The sequence below is a fragment of the Dromaius novaehollandiae genome, chromosome 17 (genome assembly GCF_036370855.1).
Source record: "Dromaius novaehollandiae isolate bDroNov1 chromosome 17, bDroNov1.hap1, whole genome shotgun sequence".
Lineage (NCBI taxonomy): Eukaryota > Metazoa > Chordata > Aves > Casuariiformes > Dromaiidae > Dromaius > Dromaius novaehollandiae.
In genome coordinates, this window is record NC_088114.1 from 11,697,388 (window position 1) to 11,718,326 (window position 20,939).

At 36.9% G+C, this 20,939-nt stretch overlaps 1 protein-coding gene across 5 annotated transcripts in view; it reads left to right on the top strand.

Moving 5' to 3' along the window:
- CABIN1 (calcineurin binding protein 1) overlaps window positions 1–20,939 on the top strand; it is a 129,410-nt gene that overhangs the window by 16,422 nt on the left and 92,049 nt on the right. For all 5 annotated transcript variants that reach the window (XM_064522186.1, XM_064522185.1, XM_064522189.1 and 2 more), the window contains 11 exons: window positions 1,123–1,272; window positions 2,040–2,234; window positions 3,406–3,642; window positions 4,770–4,929; window positions 5,186–5,301; window positions 12,166–12,327; window positions 13,861–14,067; window positions 14,462–14,607; window positions 16,430–16,691; window positions 19,524–19,784; window positions 20,431–20,582. In XM_064522186.1, the coding sequence (XP_064378256.1) occupies window positions 1,123–1,272; window positions 2,040–2,234; window positions 3,406–3,642; window positions 4,770–4,929; window positions 5,186–5,301; window positions 12,166–12,327; window positions 13,861–14,067; window positions 14,462–14,607; window positions 16,430–16,691; window positions 19,524–19,784; window positions 20,431–20,582 (2,048 nt within the window). The remainder of the gene's footprint in view (window positions 1–1,122; window positions 1,273–2,039; window positions 2,235–3,405; window positions 3,643–4,769; window positions 4,930–5,185; window positions 5,302–12,165; window positions 12,328–13,860; window positions 14,068–14,461; window positions 14,608–16,429; window positions 16,692–19,523; window positions 19,785–20,430; window positions 20,583–20,939) is intronic.

The following is a 20,939-nucleotide window of genomic DNA, read 5'->3' on the forward strand; positions in this document are numbered from 1 at the left end:
CAATTCAGAAAGTACCGGTTTCATCTTACTTCTTGATATAATCAGTCATCCCTAAGAGTAGAGGTAGGAATGAAGTAGGAATTTTCATAAACTAAGCTAATATTCAGATATATGTAATACATGGGTCTTTATTTAAAGTAGCCACTCTTTGGCTTGCAGAAATATATTGGACCAAAGTTATTTGGAGTAGTAGTGTGTAGCTGCAGAACAGGAATTCACTTTCAAATTGAATTTTGGGACCAGGAATAGTGGATACTATAATAAAGTTCCAGACAGTCCGAAGTGTAGCTTCCAGATGAAGTAAACTTTGTTAATTGCCACCCACTCCTCAATGCCTCATGATTTTTCTTGTGGAGATCAATTTCATATACAGATTTCTAAGCAGAGGGTTTTAAACTTATCAGTAAAGGAAATATTTGAAAGAAATGTTATTTGATCTCAGATAACCATTGCTTTCTCAGGACATCAAAGAATTTATTTACATATCAAATATATATATTAGTCTTCAACTAATAACATGAGTCGAGTTTCATATACATGAACTGACTGATTCTTTCTCTTCTTAGTTTTTACATCTCAAGATTCCTTTTTAACAAACTTATTTGAGGAAAAATGAGAGCTTCTGTAGGGCTACTGCCCTCTCTTCTTTAGATATAGTGAGTTATACTTTTGCCTCTGCAGCTTGTACTCCTCTCCTGGCCATTTAGCTTTAGCATTTACTTCAGCTGGACAGAGCAAGTTGAATGTGTTCAGTTCACGAAATATAAAAATGTTTATTGACTCATTGTTTTCATTTCTAAATGCGAGAGAGTCGTTTCTACTGTTTTGCTCTTCCATGTTTTTAAAAAGAGGGGATTTTAGTCAATCTAAATGAATCTTTCAGATGTACGTGGTTTGAAATCTATTTCTCTGACTTGTTTCAGCTATTATAAAAGTCATTGGTAAGATATACTGCTAAGTTTCTTATTGGAGACTTGTTTGGATTGGTTATATTTGGGAGGATACTATGTGCATTAATTACACTGGCTGTGCCTGCATTGAATTTAAACATTTCCTAGATGCTTTGGAAAACCTTGCTGCAGACAATACTCTTCAGATTCTTTTCCTGTACTGTTTCTGTAGGGTGACATGGAACAGGCACTTGAAAATTATGATATTTGTACTGAAATGCTACAGAGCTCCACTGCAATGCAAGCCAAAACTGGCAATGAATGCAGTATCGTAATCCGATTACCTAATCTACACGTTGATTCTGTTGTTTCTTTAGAAGAGGTAAGAATTAATTTGTAGGTGTGTTCTTCCCATTCCACCCCACCCAGTTTCAAAGGTCATCAATGCAATAGCTCTTTTGTGATGAAGTTTACCATATTTGTCTTAAAATTTTTCTAAGAGTAAAAGGACAGGTTCGTAGTTAAATGAGGTCATCGTCCCCTTTTCAGAAAGGTGCTTTTTGGATCTGTTGGTCCTGAACAACTTAAGGTTGCTTTTATGCAAAATGAAAAGCATTCTTATTAGAACTGCTGCATGTGGAACAGTAGATTATTAGACTAACATTTTATTTTCAAGCTGTTCTTAAACTTATATTTCACCATTGCTTGAATGAGCTCTTTACTTCAGTAGTCAGTGTTTTCTACATAAAAATTTGCATATACTTTTAAAGAAAGGAATGTCCATCTTCAATTCTTCTACTGCTGTTATTGGGGAGGAAATCGTACACAGGTGATGCCATCTTCATTTTGAAGTCCATCTGATGAGTTTTCTTGCAGCGTAAAAATGTGTGATTTGGGTGCGGGGAGGGGAATTGAGTTTAAGGTTGTTACAACACAATAGTCATATATAATAACTAAAATGTAATAATTAAAAATCTGTGGGATGGGTTAATTGTTACATAGTAGGTGATTTTCTTCCTAGTTTATATTCTTGGCTGTAGCTATAGAGTTCAAATACCTTTACAGCAAAACTGCTAGGAGAAAAGTCAGTAGTCAAATGCATGTGAAAGTAAAATGAATGTTTGATTGTGCCATCTGTGATATTTACAGATTGATAAGAACCTGAAGTCTCTGGAGAGATGCCAGTCTTTGGAAGAGATCCAGCGATTGTATGAGTCAGGGGATTATAATGCAGTGGTGCAACTGCTTCGGCCAACGTTATGCTTTAATGGTTACGGCAGAGCTAAACATCTGGAATTTGTAACATCTATACCAGAGAGACCAGCACAGCTGCTTCTCCTGCAGGTTTGCTTTGTTTCTTAAAAATGCACTTTTAGTAAGGGATAAAGATTTGCAGCTTTTATTCCTAAAAACAGGATGAAAGGATTTGGAGAGTGGGTGTTAATGGGTAATGAGTCTTATTTACAAAACAAAACATGGAATCAAAGCTGTAAATGATCCAAACAGCATAGCTTTATTGGTGTCAATAAAACTATTGTCTAATATATATAATGGCATCAATATAACTGATCAATATAGTCAATATAACTATTTTACTGACTGAGAATGTTGCTAAGGTATAAGATGCCTGAGGCCAATGTGAAATCACCAGAAAGATCATGATTTCTAATAAACTTGAATCATTTGTAGAAGCATCTTATGGATGGATTCGCACTATCTGTGTCTGCTGTAATGCTTCCTGCTTTTGCTGCTCTCAACTATATGGTGATTCACAAGCATTCTTCACCTGAAACTTGAGAGCTAGCTAGCTGGTGAAGGGTTATTCTGATGTATGCTGCCTGTCCTGTGTGAATGGCAAACTGTTGATAGCTGCATCCAGTATAATTGCTATAGATTATTCATCTGTGTAAGTGCCACTGTGAAAATCAGTGTACAAATGAACTCAGCTGTAGGAACAGTGAGTCTTTCTTAGTCTTTTCTTGTGACTTTTTTTTCTGTGATGCTATTTTAACTGGACTGAGCTGAATCCTATAGCCTTCAGGCTATCTCATTGACCCAAACTTGTCAAAGAAGAAATAAGCAGGAGGATGTTGCTGTAATGCTGGCCTTCTACTTGCTGCTTTGTTATTTATGAAGTAATAAAATGGTAGTACAAGATTATAATGACTCAGATCCTGTTTCTGTAGGGCCTCTATTCTACAGCATGTAGTTAGAATTTTAGACCTACAGCCATCCCTTTCCTGAATTTTTTTTCTTGTTTCTCTTATTCCAGCAGAAAAATAGTGTTGATTTTCTGAAATGTGCATCCTGCTTGTATATTTATCATCCGATGTCCATGTTCCTCCTCCTTCTATTGTCCTTTTTTTTATGTCATACTTAAAGGTGTTCGGTTATCATTTCATTAAAGTACCCACATTAATGTTATATAGTGCATTTCTTTCCTCTGTTGTGCATTCATGGTTTGAAACAGACCCTTCTTCCTTCTAGTAGAGTTTTTCATATGTGCATTCCCTAGGACTCCCTGCTCAAACTGCAGGATTACAAACAATGCTTTGAATGCTCAGAAGTTGCCTTGAATGAAGCAATTCAGCAGATGATTAACATGACAGCAGCCTCTGCTAAAGAAGAGTGGGTTGCTACGGTAACACAGCTGCTCACAGGAATAGATAGTTCATTGTCCTCAGACAGCAGCATCCTGAAGGAATCTTCTGTAACGCCAAGCCTTGTTCGATTAACAAACAACCTCATTCAGGTAACCTGCTCACCTGCACTCGAATTGCTCTCTGAATTCCCACCCACTTGCAGTGACTGTTTTGTATTAGATTTTTAGGGGGAGGGGAATGGGTGTTACCTTCATAATCTTAGTTTTCATTTCAATATGTTAGAGACATACTGATCACCTGCCCTAGAATCAGTAATGATAGCTAGCTTCAAACACTGAGCTTGCAGAGAATAGTAGTAAGACAAGCCAAGGAGCAAGGCTGGTTTCTTATGCTCTGTTTGTGATGGTGATGATGCAAGGATTGATTTAGCTGGCTAGGTGCAGTTTGTAAATTGTGGCACTGATCTTGGCTTTATGTACCTTGGACTAGAAAAAAGATCCCGTGAGTCTTAGGCATGTGACAGAGTTGCTTCTAAGTGTGGTTCAGATCAAAATTGAGAGGGTGATGAGGAGGGGGGGGGATAAAGAGAGTCATGTGATGACTGTTTCTAGTGTTACATTTACAGATAATGTTTAGCCTTTTAGAGACACTGCTTTCAAAACTTTTAAAACTACTGAGTGAGAATTTCTCAGTCAATGTAAAATAAATGGCAGACTCTTAATTCTGTTCTTTAAGAAGCTTGGCTAGTTAATGTCAACAGGTGCATTTCTTTAATAGATACTGGCCAAGTGGCCCTTATTCTGTTTTTTGTTAGGATTTATTCAATTGTGTCTTTTGTATGTTAATGATTCTGGTTGGTCTTTACCAGTTCTGATAAGGCTTTCATCTTGTCTTATTTATTTTTGAGTTCTTTTAACTGCGTGCCTTTTCCTTGCCATGTTATAGATAAATCTCTTACAAAGTAATAATACCTTCTAACACTGAGAAGTTCTTCTGTGCCTTTGCTCACTTGGAATTGTTTGAATGTGATATTAACAGAGAGATACCTAGTTGGAAATGACAATGTAAGAGAAATGCCTGTGTAGGGAAAATGGTCTTCTGCCTTCTCCTGTCCCATATTGGTAGGACTTTTACACCCAGTCATTGTGAGAAGCTGAGACTCAACTTTGGATTATTTCCTTGGAGTGGAATGCATTAACAATTTGTTTTTTGGGAGGGATTCATACATGACTCTAATACTATAATTTGGTATGTGTAATGTCTGTTTCCTTACTAGATCATAGACTGCAGCATGGCAGTCCAGGAAGAACCCAAAGAACCATACATCTCCTCAGTGCTTCCATGGATTATCCTGCACAGGATCATCCAGCACGAGGAAGATGCATTTCGATCCCTTTGCTGCCAGCAGCAGCAGCAGCAGAACCAAGAGGAAGAAGGTAATTTAATTATTAACATTTACATTTTGTTTAAGCTTTGTTCCTCACCATCTACCTCTGGAATGAGTGGGAAAATTCTTCTGTTTATCTTTTTATTTTATTGAGTGAAGGGAGTAGAGGGGTATACAAACATTATGTTCTTGTCACGGAGGAAACTCATTCTAAGAAAAGCCTTTTTTGCTAAATAAAGCAGCAGCTACTTGGATTTGACTTGGTTTCTGTACTACTAAAATATTTACCAACATCTTTCTTTCAGTGAGTCCTGATACCCCTATGCTGCCTTCTTCTCTCATGCTGCTGAACACTGCTCATGAATATTTGGGAAGAAGATCCTGGTGTTGCAACTCAGATGGAGCTCTTCTCAAGTTTTATGTAAGTATGAGTATCATAGAATAATTTAGGTTGGAAAGGACCTCAGGAGATCATCTGGGCAGCCTGCATCTCAAAGCAGGGCCGCCTTCAAAGTTGTTTATGACCTTGCTAATGTCTGCATGTTAAAAATATGCTTTTTAATCTACTTTCTTACTTCTTCCAGCCAAGCGCACAAATATTTTGGTCAATTTAATTTGGTTAATGAAGGCTTGTTATTCCACACTCCTATCCATCACTATCCATTCTAAACAGGCCTTTTTGTAGAGATAGGAGATACCCTTGGATAACAAGCTTTATACTATAATAACTTCTTGAATGGGAACTAGTAGAAGACCTACGTTGCCTTGAAACAGTAAAGCACTGGAAAAGCGTTAAGTGCTTTTTCTGAGTACTTAAGAAAAATATGGCCTTTTATCAGCCAGTGATCATAATAAAATTTTGGTTGCATGATTTGAGTCTTGTGATGTTTAACCTCGAAAGGTTACTCCTAAAAAGGCTGCTCTACTCCTTAAAATTGAAAAATTTCTGAAGTTTATCAGCCTTCATACAGCTGACTTGTAATATGATTAAATTATCATTGGATATTGTTCTCTGCAGTAAGGTCAAAGGTTTTGTTTTCTTTTTATAATGAATATCTAAAACTGCTTGCAGCTTGGGGTCAGGACTTGACCTGCAAGAGGGAATACCTGAAAACAGAATCTATATCTGGTTTTATCTCCTTCTGCTGTGTCTGGCTGGTCAGCAAGACCCTGCCCTCTTTGCAGAAAAGGCTTACTTTGATTTAAATTCCAAATTTTATTTTATACATTCAGACAGTGTTTTACTTGGTAACAACTCTAATTCTCAGCTGTCCTCTAAGGTCTTGTTTTTGCTTTGAGGAAGGCAAACACTCACCCTGATCCTACTAGCTGGAGGGAGAGAGAGGGAGCATGAACAATGTCAGGAAAAATAAGAAACAGAACAAATGATCCATTTTTCCTTGCTTGCTTTTCAAATGTCTTGGTGGAAGGTGAGCTGCCTGTGTGCATGGAGCATGCTTCCTGCTCCAGTCTTCCAGCTGTGGCCGTAACTGCTATCCCCTGAGCAGGAAACAAGCTAGACAGGAAGGAAATGGCAAACTTGGGACAAAAGACATGCACCATCTCAGCAGTGCAGTCTAGTGGGTGCTCACTTCAGTCCAGGCAGGAGGAAGGCAGGTGGGCTTAGCAGAGCTTGCTCCAGGAGCAGGTAGCCCTGATTGCCTGCTAGGAGTGTGATGCCAGAAAGTAGTAAAACCGTAGCGCAGAGAACGAGCAAGTTAATCCCTCAGAAATGGGTGCCAAATATTGTGCGTAGAAGAATGCTGTTAAAGTAATTGTCGGTAATGTTGCCACAGTGCTTTCTCCCGAGAGGCCAGTTTTCTCATATATACCGTGCTATACCTTCCTCAGAGTTCAAATGTTTGATAAGGGTTTTGCAGTTAAGAGAATTTAACACTCATAATTGATGACATTAGAAACTAAATTCTACTCACTTACGCACAGATGAGACAGATGTGACATGACAGTGCAAACTCTTGTTTCTTACTGTGTCCTGTTAATCAGTCTCGATTATGTTCAGGTTTACTCTTCTTTTTTCCCTAGTCCAATGATAGAAAGATAAAGAGGATTTGAAGTAATGGACTGAGGAGGAAAGGGAATGGAAATACTTAGTGCAATGTAATCAGTCTAGATATTTCCTGTTAAACAGTGCTGAGTTCATAATGAATTTATTATAATGAATAGAACTTATGAAGATATGCAATATTAAGAAGCTGCTGAAGATAACAATGTGGTGCTTTGAAGGATAATCTAATAATTCATATGAGGGAAAAATACAGAAAAAAATATTTTCAAAACTTTTGTAAAGCAGCACATAGCTTGTTTTATTCATTGCAAGGTTTTTTCCTAGGTTTTGATTTTGTTTTATTCTTCTCCAGAACATAAATGTAGCTAGTTAAAGGTACAGAAAGAAAGTTGGGTGGAAATCATGTTTTTGCTGAAAGGGATGGAATGATTATCCTTGACATGCCTTCTACATGTTATCAAAGATGTTAAATATAAAAATGGATGTAGCAGAGATGTGGGTAGTTTGTCATAGGGATTTGGATAGCTGGCAGCAAAGCAGAGCAACTCAGCATGTAGAGTTGTTGGATTTTTTTTTTTTTTGGCAAAAATACTTGCTTTCTGATGAAGTTTGAAGTGTTTTAAATTAGCATATAGTATAATTAAAATTTTTAAGGACGTTTTTCTGTCATCACAGACTGTGAGACCAAATTAATGACCTTTAAATGGAAGAATGTCGATATAGTCTTATCTTTTAGAAATAATTTGAAGTCTGATTTCTTCTCAGAAAAGCTAAAAGGTCGAGAATTGTACTCATTTGTGTTCAGTAATCAAAATAGTATTCAAAAGAGTCTTAATTGTGCATACCTTTATACTAAAGAAAAATTAAGAAAGAATAATGAATGTGATTAAAAATAAGGCTATCTAAGTGCGTGGGGGGAAAAAAAGAAAGTTAAATTGCCATCTTGCTGTCTATGTGGAAGACAATTCTCTAAAATCTGGCAGGTAATAACAATGTTATACTCTTGGGCATTGGTATTAAATTGAAAATAAACTTGAACAGATTCTTTCCTGTCATAATTCCCATTGCTTCTGTGGAGCGATCTCAGTGAGAAGAGTAATTGATTTCTTACAATTTTTTTCTTCTGTTTTGCTTTTTGCACTCGTATTTTATTTTGTTCCTGGGATTGGAAAGAGACAGAAGAACAGCAAGCAGCCCGAAAGTACTCTAGGTTGTTCACAAGCTGGGAAAAAAGTGTAGTGTTACTTCTTTACAATTGCTGTTGAGGCCTGAAAAATGGTAAAATAACTCGGGGGGATTCCATATTTTTGTTGTCCCAGTGATTCTGAATAAGTTTTTACTAAAATTACAGTTGCCTACTTCACAGAACTGAATTTGTCAAGTGTTATGTGAACTTTACCCATATTTTAGTACAGGTAAATACTATTTAACAGTAAAAAGATAGTGTGCTTAACTGTCAGCCAGGAAAATTCAGTTTTGAATCTTAGAGTTAAACTTGGTTCTTTGTTTCTCCCAAATGATGGGATTAAAGATTTGTAGGCCATAGTCTACCCTCATTTACCCAGCTGGAATGCTCTCGATCCCTTGCAGACTGTGTAGTGTTACCTGGATTTGATCCTCAAGCTGTGGCTGTTCTGCTCTTGATAAATTTGACTTATTTAATTCTTTCTGTGTTGATTCTAAACTGTAGACTGAAAAAAGTAGTAACGTTACTGTTTTCACATTATTGACTAAATACAACTCTGAATATACGTATAGAGCTGGTCTACTGAGTACAAATGAGGATCAAGAATTAATTATTGGCTGATCGGGAACAGATGGTTTTGTATGCACATCAGTCCTCCTTTGCTTTGTGCTTGAAGCCTGTTCTTTGCTCAGTGTTCAGGTGGGTGCATTACAGGTCTAATATGCTTGGAAAATGGTGCCTGGGCAGTAAAGCGGCGGCATTATTAGATGCAGAGGTGTTACCGGCTCATCGTTGGCCTTTTTACGATTATTCCTTGAGGTTTAATTACTGCACCAGAGAAGAACATTCCTATGGTTGAAGCAGAATATTTGTCGGTGTGTTGCTGTTTTCTCCTGCATTTCTTGGCTTGGAATCTGAATTACCGACAGCTTTTTGCTCTCCAGAGCAGTGGGAGTCTGGGATACCCTGACTGCTGGCAAAACCCAGATAATGCAGTACTGTGGCATTCACTGAGCAGCGCTTTACAGGGATATTTCAGTGGCACTTCACAGATTCAGCTTGACTTTCATTGAGGTCTATTACCATCAGCTAAGAGAAAATCATAATTACTTCTGCATAGAGCTACTCAAGAATCTCTTCATTTTGCTTCTCAGCACTCCCTGGAGCTTATTAGCCACAGCTCAGTGCCAGAGCCCATCTACCTCTGCATTTGAGCAGCAATGTGTCCAGGCCAGTAATTTAGACAGCCAGGAAGGATGGTGTGGAGAGCCTGAGGGCTTCTGCGGCAGTCGTCTCTCTCTGGCAGGGCTGGAGCTAATGAACAGAGTCGGAGCTGAAGCTGCTGCAGTGTGAACTATTAGATTACCTCTGCATCCGGCTCTCCTCAGTCTTCCAAGCCCTGGGAGCATAACGCTGATACACCTGAGGTGCCTTTGCATGGATCTGCCTTGGGTACAAAGGGCTGATTAGCTCAGGCGCTGCGCTTCATGAAAATGGATAAGCTATTTCCAATCTCAGGCTTACCCTCGGTGTAGGATAGAAACATCTTATGAGCAGCGCTGCTCAGTGCTGAATCTAAATTGGGTCTGTATGGTGTATCTGTGCCTGCAGCCTGGTGAATCTGATAATAAGCCCTGTGAACCTGGATAAGCTTCAGATAACTAAGAGTTGAATATATTTACAGTTAGATCATTGCAAGTGTTATCATGCACTTTGAAAGAAATCTTTGATTTTCAGTCTTAGAATTGCCCACTTTCTAAACTGAAATGTAATTTGGTATTATTTATCGCAAGTAGTTAGTTTTCAGAGACAAAAGGGTGTTGGAAGGGTGAGGAAAGGCAAAAATAACATGGGATGAAGTATTTGAAGAGAAAGAGGGCTTCAATTACACTATACACTGGTGTGTTTCATGGACTATCCTTGCAGTATGCAGTGATTGCCTTCTGTAGGCGAATGGTCTGCTCAAATACATCGTATTGATTGTGGCTGAAGAAGATGGCGTTAATGAAAGATGTTGGTGCATAGTTAGCTCCTGTAACGATAGTCAGAGTCTGAATTATTAAAAACAATTCTGGGTTATTGCTAGGAATTCAAAAGCTGAGTAGGAACACAGGAGGTTGTTTTGAACACTGTTCAAGTAGTAATTCTGTCACTGGTGTTAAAAGTGACTTTGTTTGCAGCAGTACCATGCTTTTGTTGCTGTATTTGGTGATGTTTACATCTCCCTTTCAACATACTTATCTACTCTTTGCATTTCTTAAATTTCAAACCTGTTGACAGGTTCAGAAAAAGCTATGGAAATAAGGTGACTGCTGTGACTCACGTGTGATTGCTGTGACTCAAAATTTCATTGCAGTGCCTTCTAAGAATTGCCTTTTTTCTACCCTTATTTCATTTTTCAGGTTTTTGGCTCTTAAAAATGGTGTCTTGTTCTTAGCACAGATCTTTAAGCACAAGAGAATATCTTTGAATTATTTTCCAGCACTTACGGATGAGCTTCTTGTGTGCAGAATGACAGAATCTTGCCTCGTGATGATCTGTTTGTGGTGCCAGGGAAGCCGGTCGTGGGAAGCCTGTCATAGCACGCGTCGCCTGCGCAAACACCCGAGTTACAGTCCTAGTGTGCGTTCCGAAATGATAAGTGGTGATAGGCAGCTGAAGTACTTGAAAAGAATTATGATGATGGTCTCTTATACAAATCACAAATGGATGAATGTTTTTTGTTTTGAAATTATGACTGCACAATTTCAGCAGCGGAAGGTCCTGAATTAACTGGTGTGTTGAGGCATGGGTGCAGCTGGTTTGGAGGCTTTAGCTCTTCCTAAAATGAATAAGTGAAAGTTCAGAGGAAAAATGTTAAAGCAAAATTACTCAGCAGTGGATAGAGCTCTGCTGGTAGTATACAGCTTCCTACAACTTAGAGGCATGTCGCAGCAAAGAACTCGATGTTTTTCTCTACCCTTCAGTCTCCCAGATGCTGCTTATAGCAGCGTTGCTGTTCTACCACCTCGGATGAGTTTTGTTCAGATGAAGCAGGTCCTCTCTAACAGCAGATTGTCTTTTTTAAAACAATCATATTGCTGTTGAATGCTTAAGATGATGTGAGTGGAATTTCCACTTTTATTTATGGATTTATGTTTCACAGTAGAACATAGTGGACTTGGCAGTTAAACCTCAGTGGTTAAGTGCAGCTTTTGTTTTGTGTTTGAAAGAAAGGTACAGAATCCCACTACCCAGGTTACTTCTGGTGAATGTGTCTCTATTGACTTTGAAATATCAAGATTCTCCCTGGATTTTTGTTTTATTTATTTGTTTATTTTTAAGGAATCTTAGTGAAATTTTTCAAGGAATTGTCTTTTGGCATTCTGTTGCAGTTTTTTTCCCGCAATCAGTTTGTTAGAGTAAGAACATCTTCCAAAAATATGCAGCTGAGGGGTACTTTTTCTTGTAATACTGAAGTTGAAAATAATAACTTTCAGCAGTGTTTAGTCATTTTGGATTAATTAAGCTACTTTATGCATAGCCGTTTGTATAATATTATTTATACTGTGCAATTCTGTATCTCTTTTAGCCTGATTTTCATTAGCCATCCCTTCTTTTTCAGTGATGTCTTCTCCATTCCCCTTTCGCCATGCATAGGAAATTGATGTTTGCATATTAGAGCAGATGTCTTCTGTACCTTTTCCTTGTGATAGCTTTGCTCGTTCACTGGGTTACCAAACTAGTGCTTACATTAGCAGAAGCAACTTGGTGTGCAGTGGAAAAGGAAATGTGGGAAATTTTGAACAACCTGAGGTCTGAAACATCAAGTTGATATCTAATCTCACTGATTAAAGACAGAGTTCGTGAATTAACAGCAAAAAATAAAAACATTTTGTTGCAGCTACAGTGCCATTGAAATGATTTGGGTGAGATGATTAGTTTAGAGAAATACGGTGAATATTTGGTTATATTAGGAAAAAATATGTACAGATCCTTATGCTGTTCTCATCGTCTACCTCTAGGCAACTAGGTAAGTTAATGCAAGTTTCAGATCTCAGATGATTTGTTCATTGATATTTGTGATGTTCTAGGTTCAAGTACTACAAAAAGAACTTGCAGCATCTACTTCTGAAGATACTCATCCATACAAAGAGGAGCTGGAAACAGCCTTGGAACAGTGTTTTTATTGCTTATATGGTTTCCCTAGCAAAAAAAGCAAAGCAAGGTACCTGGAAGAACATTCTGTACAGCAGGTAAGATACGTATTGTTTAATGTCAGTGAAGTATACTGAAGTGATGAAAGATGCAACCTTGTTTGGTTTTAATGCATCTTAAGATAATTTATGACAAAGATTACAGTTTTTTTCTCAAAAATGATTTATTTTATATATTGTGGAAAATAAACTTTGGGTATGCTTTTAAAAATTGGAGGAACTTATGCATACAGAGGGTCAGATGCTTGAAGTGAAATGTTAGTATAGTTTTATTCACAACAGTCTGCCATTTTGAAACTATTGACAAAATGATTTTAATGAGCCATGACTTTCCTGTTTTCAACAGAGAATTTTGCGCTCGAGAACAATAGAGAGGAAAAAGTCAGCTTGAGAGAAGAACTTTAGCAGCCAGCCTTGCAGTTTATGAATGTGAAAAATGTCACTTTTAAAAATGATGCAAGTAAATGATACTATAGTTTATTTTGCAAAATCTATTATGATGAATATTTGGTAGCTGATTATCACAAATGCGTGGAATTCAGTTCAGTTTGGGAGAACAACTACAGAATGCCACGGGAAGAGGGTTGCAGTATTAAGAGGAACAAAAAAGCAGATCAACAATCCATATCTGAAACACAATTGATTTGTTAAAAACCTCAGAAGATTTTGCATTTACCAAATGCAAGTGGTCATAAAATTATGAATGAATGACAACTTTATTCAATCAGAACAATTATCTGGCTTCTTTGACAGGCCTTTTTAAATACATGAATACTGTTATAATTCATGGAGTATTTGTGAATTTTTTATCAAACTTACCTCTTTGAAAATTAACATAGTAATAAGATGGGAATAGCTAAGGAAAAGGGAAGTATGAGGAGAGTAGCCTCTGCCAGAAGCAATCTGTCACATTTGGGCAACGCTGGATTAAAAAGTTCTTACTGAAATCTTTGACAGATTGACTTTTTAGTACACCTGTGACTTCCCTGTTTTCAGTAGAGAAGCGGAATTTACTGCTGGGAATGAAATGAATAAAAAGAGAAAAAACTCAGCCCAAGAGAAGAAAACTGTGAAAAATTTACTTTTCAAAAAGAAGAAAAATGAAGGGGAAAAGTGAGGAATTAATTGAAGTCAAAGTGCCTTTCTTCAGAGAGTTTTTAAAACGTTTGAGTCTCAGAATTTTTTCTGGCAGCCCTTTCATTTATTCACCTTACTTGAATTTGAAATTTAAGCTCTAAAGCAGGTGTAGCTTTTCTCTTTTCTATTTCTTCCCCATGATCTCGGTGTCACTCAGGATGCTCGCAATTGATTCTTGCCTGATTTTTCAGTGACACTGACTAACTTACAGCCCAGTGCCTTCATCTTTAATCAGTGAGCAGTTATGTTATATTCATGAGCAACGTATACTGATACTGGCTTTACTTCTTTTCTTCTTGGGAGGTTTAATTTGTTTCCTACTAGAGTAATATGTATTTTGTGCTAACTAAAAAAGCCAAACAAACTAATCTTTACTAGACTTTTGAATTTTGGAATTTGAGATAATTTTTCCCTCTCATCTCTTTCCCTCTTCAGGTGGATTTAACATGGGAAGATGCCTTATTTATGTTTGAATATTTTAAGCCTAAAACGCTTCCAGAATTTGATAGTTACAAAACCAGCACTGTGTCTGCCGATCTAGCCAACCTTTTGAAGAAGACTGCTACAATTGTTCCTCGAACAGACAAGCCTATGCTGAGCTTAGATACAGTCTCTGCCTATATTGAAGGAACATGTAGCAAGGTATAACTAATTGTTTAAAAAAAAAAGAAATTGAAAGGAGGAAAAATTATTATTGCATTATTTTTATGCTGACTTTGAGGTAGTTTGGGGGATGATTCACTTTATGATGCTAGATTTCCTCAAAGAACTGCATTTAAGTGAAATAAGAATGACGCTGCCAAAGCTTTTGGTTTTGAAATGGCAAGGTGTAATGCTGATAAACGTGGAGTTAGTATGAGATGTTCATTAGTGTTAGTGCTCTCTAAAGCTGTGGAATGTTTTCATTCTGTTGATATTCAATAGCTACATATTTTGTCACAAAAAAGTTATTTCACTTCAAGAAAGAAGCAAGTGTGCAGCTCTTGTAGTATGTATGCTTTGTTAACCTTTATTTATTTATCTATTTATTTTTCAGGCCCCATCTCTCCCAGATGGTGCAGACTATTCTCCACCAGTAGTGACTGAGTTGTACTATCTTCTGGCAGACTATCATTTCAAGAATAAAGAACAGTCTAAGGCTATTAAATTTTACATGCACGACATCTGTATTTGTCCAAACAGGTCAGTATTGTTGAATCCTGCTGCACGTTATTCATTCTTCTCACTTCTTCAGTACTGAAAAGCAGACAAATGAGAGATTTATTTCCACATCAAGAGTAAAACACCTGTCTGCAACCTATTACCGTAGGTAGATTATATAATTAAAGGCATCTTTAAAACAAACCAACAAACAAAAAAAACGGTTAGTGTTAAATATTTGATAGTTTTAAAACTTAAAACCAAAAAAGATGAGAGAGTAGAGGGAAAAAGTGGAACTATCATCAGGAATAACTGGGAAGTGCAAGGATTGAATTGGTATTCTTTCTCTTTTGCACCTTTTGTTGTTTGTTTTTGGCATGATGGTATAAAGGATACAGATATCACTTCTTAATAAATTAACTGTTAACTCTTTTCTCTAGCAGAAAAATAAATATTAGAACTACTCAGAGTCAAGCCCAAGCAGAGCATTTAGGTGATGTTTAATACTTTTTTTTTTTTCTTGGTAGCTTACAGCTTGCTGAAATACCACCGAGATTAAGTTTTATCATCTTAACAATGAAGGAGGGTTTTGGGTAACACTCTTCCAGACTGAACTGAAGAAATCTTAAAATGTATTGATTAATTTTAGGGCTTGCATATTAGATATTAGCTGTCAATTTAATTCTCATTGCAGTTGATAGATTAGGGTCAGTGACAAAAGCTCTAGCTTGAATGGTTTGAGAAAGCAAACTATTTCTGAGTTCAGGGACATAACAGAGACAAAAGGGAAAGTGAAGGCGCAGAGCAATTTTACAGGTGTAATTTAATGTAATTGAATCTGCTCGCCTGAGAACTGTGACTAGATCACTAAAACTTTTCTTTGAAGCCTGATAAATTACAAAAATCATTTTTCTATGAATTGATAGGGTTTTTTTGAGGCATCAAACCTATAAATAAATGACAGCACAATACAGATTGACTTTAATCTATGAAATTGTGTTGCTCGGAAGAAGCTTTATGTGGTAGCATAGTATTTTTACCCCAGTCATCTGAGATGTTGCTTCTTCAGCTGTCTATATTACAGGTCTCCTTCTGTTCTCCTCAGGAATGTGTCTGTTAAGGTAACTTGACACAGGAATAGGCTTGTAGTTGAAATAAGCAAGCAAAAATGTGAAAACATTATGAATACGAACATTCCTTTGGTGTTAGAATTATGGTATAATTGAAAAATTCCAGAGTCATTGACCCCAAATGTTAATTTGAGATTACGTAATATGGAAACTACTCTTCACACTCTGTTGTCAAGATCTAATAAACACAAGGCTGGATACTCAACTGTCTCCTCAGAAAGTCATCTTTATTGTTCATCAGAATTTTCCTTTAGGAATGTTTTTTGGTGACTTTTATGTTGGAAAATAATGATGATGATAAAGACCATTCACCGTTCAGTCCAACAAGGTAAAATATCGTAATGACTGCAGGACTACAAAAGTGGCAGAATGTTTGGACAGGACAGCATGGCTACTGAGAAAAGGAATCAACGGGCATGCTGCCATTGGAAATACGGATGTGCTCCTTTTGCATGGCAAATAAACCTAATTTCATTTATTTTTTATATGTGAGAATTATTGGGGATAGTGCTTTATTAGGCAACCATTTTTAATAATAAAACCCATGATTTTTAAAAATGATTTAGATTTGTACAGGGTTTTTTTCCACTGTGAGGAGAGGAAGAGATGCAAAAATCTGTTTTGGAAGAGCATATGATGAAGAAAAAGTTGGAAAGTAGTAAAATGAGCGTTGTCTTTGTCATTCAAGGTGATATGTAGGGAGTAGTTCATGTCTTATGTTCTTGCTTGCATAGGTTTGATTCATGGGCTGGCATGGCTCTGGCTCGAGCAAGTCGTATTCAAGACAAGTTGAACTCTAACGAACTGAAAAGTGATGGCCCCATCTGGAAGCACTCTACTCCTGTCTTGAATTGCTTCAAGCGAGCCTTAGAGATTGACAGCTCTAATCTCTCACTGTGGATTGAATACGGCACCATTTCCTATGCCCTACATTCATTTGCATCCCGACAGCTTAAGCAGTGGAAATCGGAACTTCCCCCTGAAGTCGTGCAGCAGGTGGGAGCTAATTTAGAGCAGTGCAAACTTTTTAAATTTTGTAATTTTTTTTTAGCATAACAACTTTCTAAATTAAATACTTATGTTCTCTATACTACATCTTAGACTGTGTGGGTACTTATTAATACTGGAAAATCTAATATTCATTTGTATAAGCTGCTGGCGTCAGACACTACCGAAAGTTTTGTTTTGATTTATTTTCCTGCAGAAAAATCAGTTTGAGCCTGATGTTTGAGTTACCTTTTAAAGATTTTACAAAAATATTTAAACCTTTTGGAAAGGAGAATTATATTTACCTTGCCTTTTGGTAAACGCTGTGCATTTTTTCCAGAAAAAGATTAAATGAATGCCTATTTAAATAGCAAAAAGATCAGAAAAATGTTCTGATATCTGTGTTCATGTGTCATATCTTACGTTTAAAGACATTCCCTCCCCTCCCCACCCCCCCCACCCCTTTTTTTAGGTTTTTGGGTTAATTACTTAAACACAAGATCAAAATAAGGAGCTCAATGGATTTTTCATAGAAAGTTATTGTTTAGTAATTGCATTAGCTTTTTATGCATAACAATGATTAAAAAGTTATAGCGACTATGAAGCTTACTGCTGAGCCAAAATGAGCAATTGCAGATACGCTCTATGACCTTGATGGAGTTGTTAGGGGAAATGTTTTGTTTGTTGTTTTCGACTAGTAAACTCAATTTCTGATACCACTGTTCTGACTCTCAAATATTATATAATAAAGAATTGGAAGCTGCAAAAACAAAGAAGTGCTGCTAGTTGGTGACTATAGAAAACTTATTAGTGTTTGAATTGTAGAGAATGGTTTTGGGAACATCCTGTGTTTCCAGAGGGGTGTATTTACAGCAAGGTGACAGGCAGCTCAGGTGCAAGAGTTACGTAGTCGCCTTAATGTTGTGCTCTGCTTTGACGCTTACGCAGCAGTCCCTTCTGCTAAACAAGCAGGTGGTGTAAGTGTGCATATTAAAGAGGAGCAAATGGGTTTCTAAATAGTACTTTTGAGTAGATGTGTACTTGCAACATGCTGGCATGCTCAAAGTCTCTTTTCTCGTTTCCTATTTATTCAGGAAATATTAGTGAAAAGACAGATGGAAAATCAGGCTACAAACTTGTCTCATTTTCCTGATTCAGTCTTTAGTTTTCCTGTTTCTACCACAAGGATTTGTGAAGTCGTGCTTGCTTTAGAAAGCAAACAAAATCCAGGATTCTTTCCTGGAAGATGTTTTCTGTCACATGGTCCAGGCTAATTGTTTGGATTGTATGTTTGCGGTTGTCATCTTTTTTGTAAATAAATGTATTTGATTAGAATTAAGAGCTGACAATCATGAAAGTTCTCTATGGTAATTTTTCAGTGTTGCTTCAGAACACAATGAGTTTTGGTGACTTCCTGTATTCTTTCTCCCAAAGTTGAATTTTTCTCCCTTCTTATGGCAGAGCAATTTTATTGATTTTATTTTTACTTATACTTATACTTTATTTATACTTTCATTCCTTTGAAACTTTAATGAAGACAGACATGAATCTTGTAATTCTTTATCTGCATATAAGTACTACCTGAGTCAATGTCTGCAAAGCTCACTACTCTTAAGTCAAAGCTTTTCTCAGTGGTGTTGCCCTGTGTTCAAAAATGTGAATGTGTGAAATGACAAGCAACAGCACAGTTTTCTTCCTAAATGTTAATTTTGGAGCTCTCATATGTGATTAACAAATAACTATTCAAAATGAAGTTATTACATTTCATGCCCTCATTCCACCAAAAGTTTGGTCTAACTGTCTTTTGGTCTCTTGGTTATGAGGGAGTTGCTGAAGAAATGCATGGCTAATGCTGGGGTTATTTTTTTATTATCAGATATAAGGTGCAATACAGAGCAACCAGCTTAAGCTTGTATATATTAAATCAGAATACTTATTTAGTACTTCTTCAGTCTTCTTTTTTCAAGTGAAAGTATTAAAAAAAGCATAATTTTCTAAGAAAAGCTCCACTGTAGTAAAAGGTAAATTGGAACAAATATCCCTTCCAGGGATGCGTCTGTTCAGGAATGTGTTTCTCTTATGTAAAACCACTGTCTCTCCTATTCGTGAAAAGAAAATATTTGTGAAAGGAAAGGCTACGTTACAGTTCTTTAGGTGCAACAAGCACTTAGGATACTGGTATAGCCCAACAATTTAAATTTTATAAACATTTTCTTCAAAGAGGTAAAATAACATTTATGCATCTTTTGGCCTCATCTTTGATGTGGCTTTATTGGCAGTTAATTGGAATTTATGCTACTGTTTGTCTGTTTTCTTCCCTTGGGAAAAAAAAATGAGTACTCCTTATTTTTATGTATATATGTGTGACATTAGATGTATAGCAAGCACGATAAAATATCATTCTTCATGAATGGTGGTTGTTTATACTGGCTCTAGCAGACCTTAGTTGCAGAACAAAAAAAATACTTTTTTTCCTTTTAAGAGTTAAACAATCTCAATGATGAAAAAGTGGTAAGATTAGTTTCCATAGATATGTTTATTGTTTTTCAACAAGTTTACTTTTATATGCATGTTTTTAAATTTTTTTTGTCTTACCATTTTATTCTGCTTATTTATGTCAGGAGCTATTGGAATGAGCAAAATCCTACTCATAAACACCACACTCTGTGGGTCTTCCAGATGTATTTGATCACTTGGATGTAATTCCATGTCTCTTGGGTTGAAAATATTTTAAGTGATGTACCACTTTTAGGCACTTTTTAGGTGCAGGAGTGTATTTTTTGCATTGTTTGTCCCAGCCATAGCGAATTCACGTGTTCTCAACATTTTGTTCCATCACAGATGGAAGAGCGTCGAGACAGCATGTTGGAGACAGCCAAACTCTGTTTTACATCAGCATCCCGCTGTGAGGGAGATGGCGATGAAGAGGAGTGGCTTATTCACTACATGCTGGGAAAGATTGCAGAGAAGCAGAAACAGCCTCCTGTTGTCTATCTGCTTCACTACAAACAGGCAGGCCACTACCTGCACGAGGAAGCTGCACGATACCCAAAGAAGATTCACTACCATAATCCACCAGAACTTGCCATGGAGGCATTGGAGGTAAGAGAGGAAAGTAAAATACCCAGACTTGAAAACATTGTTCTGTACAGAAAACAGAATACCAGTTACTATTAGGCATTACCAGTTAGGCATTACATATTAGGCATATGTCCGTGATACTTTGCATCTGGGGACATTTACAAGACTAACGCAGAATAAAATCAAGTGTATTATTCAGACTGTTGTTTTAAAGGCAGTTTATATGTACGTTCCCAGTATCGGACAGACAGAATTTCCACTTCTGGAGTTTGCTGCACTCAGTTCATTAGTCAGTTTTCAAATCTGAGTGTGGATAGATTTCACCGTTATCTCATCTCTCTGACAGCATAAGGTCATGCATCAATTTGAATAATAGTCATAACACCTTTGCTTCCGCTGTGCAGTCTGATAAAAATAATGGATTTAGAACATATCCAGCAGTAACCATCCATATCTGTTTTCATTGTTGTATTTCATAGGTTGCAGGGTGGCTCTTTCAGATCTCCTTTACAAGCAACTTACAAAGGCAGGAAAAGTCCTGTTTAAGTAAGTTTAGGTAACAGACAACTGTCTTTGCAAACTCTTGGAGCTTCTACAGAGAAGGACTACTTGTAACTGGTTGCAGAATTACAAGTTTTCTACTGACTGAATGGACTTTGTTTTCTAGGTATACTTTCGACTTCATGCTTCTATTTTGAAACTTGTGGGGAAACCAGACTCTGGAGTAGACGCAGAGATACTGGTTAGTTTCATGAAAGAGGCTTCTGAGGGACCGTTTGCCAGGGGCGAGGAGAAGAACACCCCAAAAGTTGCAGAAAAGTGAGTGCTACTTTCCAGGAACCCTCTGAAAGCATATGTGTTCCAAATAAGAGCAGGTTATTTGTGCAAAATATCTTCATAGGCAGTTACGTGAAGGCTAAACTACTGTATAGTAAACTTTTAAAATGAAGGTGCATGAAATATAAACCAAACAAAGTGATTAGAATTAACTTTAATGTTTGCAGTTTCCAGGTATCATATACAGTTAAATTATATGCTAATCTGAAGTATTTTCAATAGTTGGCACAGTATAGGCAGCAAGGGAACAAATTGGAACAACTTTTATCTTGTGATCTGTTTTGAAGCCACTGTTTTTACTTATTAATAAAATTATTTTTATTAACTATGGACAGACCC